This window comes from Palaemon carinicauda, chromosome 33 (genome assembly GCF_036898095.1).
Source record: "Palaemon carinicauda isolate YSFRI2023 chromosome 33, ASM3689809v2, whole genome shotgun sequence".
Taxonomy (NCBI): Eukaryota; Metazoa; Arthropoda; class Malacostraca; order Decapoda; family Palaemonidae; genus Palaemon; species Palaemon carinicauda.
Window position 1 is genome coordinate 33,133,963 of NC_090757.1, and position 2,280 is coordinate 33,136,242.

General features: G+C 36.1%; 1 protein-coding gene across 1 annotated transcript; it reads left to right on the forward strand.

Moving 5' to 3' along the window:
* Positions 1-1,043: 1,043 nt before the first annotated feature.
* LOC137626142 (uncharacterized) lies at positions 1,044-1,445 on the forward strand. Its single transcript, XM_068357218.1, has one exon. It carries the CDS (start codon positions 1,044-1,046, stop codon positions 1,443-1,445), a length of 402 nt encoding a protein of 133 aa, XP_068213319.1.
* The last annotated feature ends 835 nt before the right edge of the window (positions 1,446-2,280 follow it).

Here is a 2,280-nt window from a genome sequence, read left to right on the forward strand (position 1 = left end):
GGAACGTAGAGAGTAGAGGTCCCCTTTTTGTTTTGTTTCATTTGTTGATGTCGGCTACCCCCCAAAATTGGGGGAAGATCCTTTGGTATATGTATGTATGTATTTTCCATTACGGAGAAACGGGATGAACTATTCATTACAAAGAAAAGGGAATCGTTCTTCATTACGAAGAAATGAGATATACTGTACTATGCATAACGGAAAAAAGGGACATTCTTCAATCTGAAGAAATGGGATGCATCATTCATTAAGAAGAAAAGGAAAGCACATTTCATTCACAAGAAATTGAATGTACTATTCATTATGAAGGAATAGTTTGCTCTACTCATTACAAAGAAAAGGGACATAGTCTTCATATCGGAGAAATGGATTGCACTTTTTTTATTATGAAGAAATTAGATGAAATTACGATAAGCTAGGACATCTTTTCATTACGAAGAAATGGGACAGACTATTCAATAAGGAAAGATAGGAAGGCCTAATTCATTTAAAATTATGGAACGCACTATTTATTACGAAGAAATTAAATACAATATTCAATACAAAAAATTGGAACACATTATTCATTGCGAAGAAATGAATGCATTATCATGAAAAAATGAGAAGCATCATTCACTACAAAAAATCGAGGGCCCCAGGGACAGTATTTCCATTTATTATCAATACATCACCTTGACGAAAAAAATCGAATATAATAGTGATCCCATTAAACTAAGGGGGATAGTAATTTTTCTGCAAGGGGAGTATCTTTCAGGTGCATTAATTAAAGGATGTACGTGGTAAAGAGCTATTTTGGTTCACCCTTGTGTTACCCGGCTCTCTCTCTCTCTCTCTCATCTCTCTCTCTCTCTCTCTCTCTCTCGTCTCTCTCTCTCTCTCTCTCTCTCTCTCTCTTGATATATTATATATATATATATATATATATATATATATATATATATATATATATATATATATATATATACACATATATATATGCATGTATATATATCAAAGATGGTTGGAATGGCTGAAGAGGAGTATTAGAAGTGGTATGTGAGACAATGACAACACTACGTGTGAAAGGGAAGCCCTATATGATGATGGTAAGACCAGCTATGCTGTATGGTTTGGAGACCATACGTTTAACCAAGAAGCAGGTGGTAGAGACGGGAGTTGCAGAAATGAAAATGTTGAAGTTTTCACTGGGGCTAACGAGGAGGGATAAGATCAGATATAAATTTAGTAGAGAAACTGCACATGTAAATCAGTCTGGAAAGAAAGCAAGGGAAGCAAGACTAAAGTGCTCCGGCCACGTGAAGAGAAGGTGGTCCGGCCACGTGAAGAGAAGGTGGTCCGGCCACGTGAAGAGAAGGTGGTCCAGCCACGTGAAAAGAAGGAACATCGAGTATGTGGAGGATGCTAAGCACGGAGCCACCAGGCGGGAGGAAGAAAGGAAGGCCTAAGAAATTTGCGGATTCGCTAAGAGAAGATATGAGTGCAGTTGACATGACAGAGGAGAATTCAGTGGATACAAGTATATGGAGACTGAGGATCCCTGTGGCAACCCCTAAATGGAAAAAGCCAAGAGAAAGATATATTATTGTGTTTGCGCGCGAGCGTGTCCGTAAACAGTACTCGAAGTCAGATTTGAAAGAGAATCGGGTAAAATTTTTCAGGTTGACTATTTCAAGAAATTATTCTTTCCAATATTTTATCTATCCCTCAAAAAACTTTCTGTATAAGAACATTAACATGATACTAAACTTCTGTTTTATATAATAATAAAAATGAAAATAACACACTCGAAATAAATAATAAAAAGATGGGATTATTCTAAAAATCCTATATGATCAGCCTCAGACTTCCATTATTATCAATTTTGATAACTGGTACTTCGAAAGGTCAAGTGTACCAGACTTCATCTGGATGCCAGACGACATCCATCACAAACTAATTGGAAGGCACCGAACGAAAGGCGACTCAACGTATCTTAAAAGAATATAAAGATCGTCAAAAGATTCTGACTATAGCTTCAATATTTATGGATTCATTCCATCATAGTCTGTGCCTCGAGTTTGTAAAGCGGTAAATATATATAAAAGTTTTTTTTCTAGCAAATAAAAAAAGTTTTGAAATAAATCATTCCTAGAACAGATAAAATAATTTATTTGTCCACTTGAAAAAAATTTATTAAAGACCCATTCCCTGCCACCAGCCACCCTCCATCCCACCCCAATAAAATCCTCGCCTCTGAAATAGTATAAGCAACAACCTTAACAAATCAAAAATAGCTATGCC

What these genes read in the sequence shown, in the direction of transcription:
- LOC137626142 (XM_068357218.1), top strand. Translation starts at nt 1,044, where the DNA reads ATGACAACACTACGTGTGAAAGGGAAGCCCTATATGATGATGGTAAGA.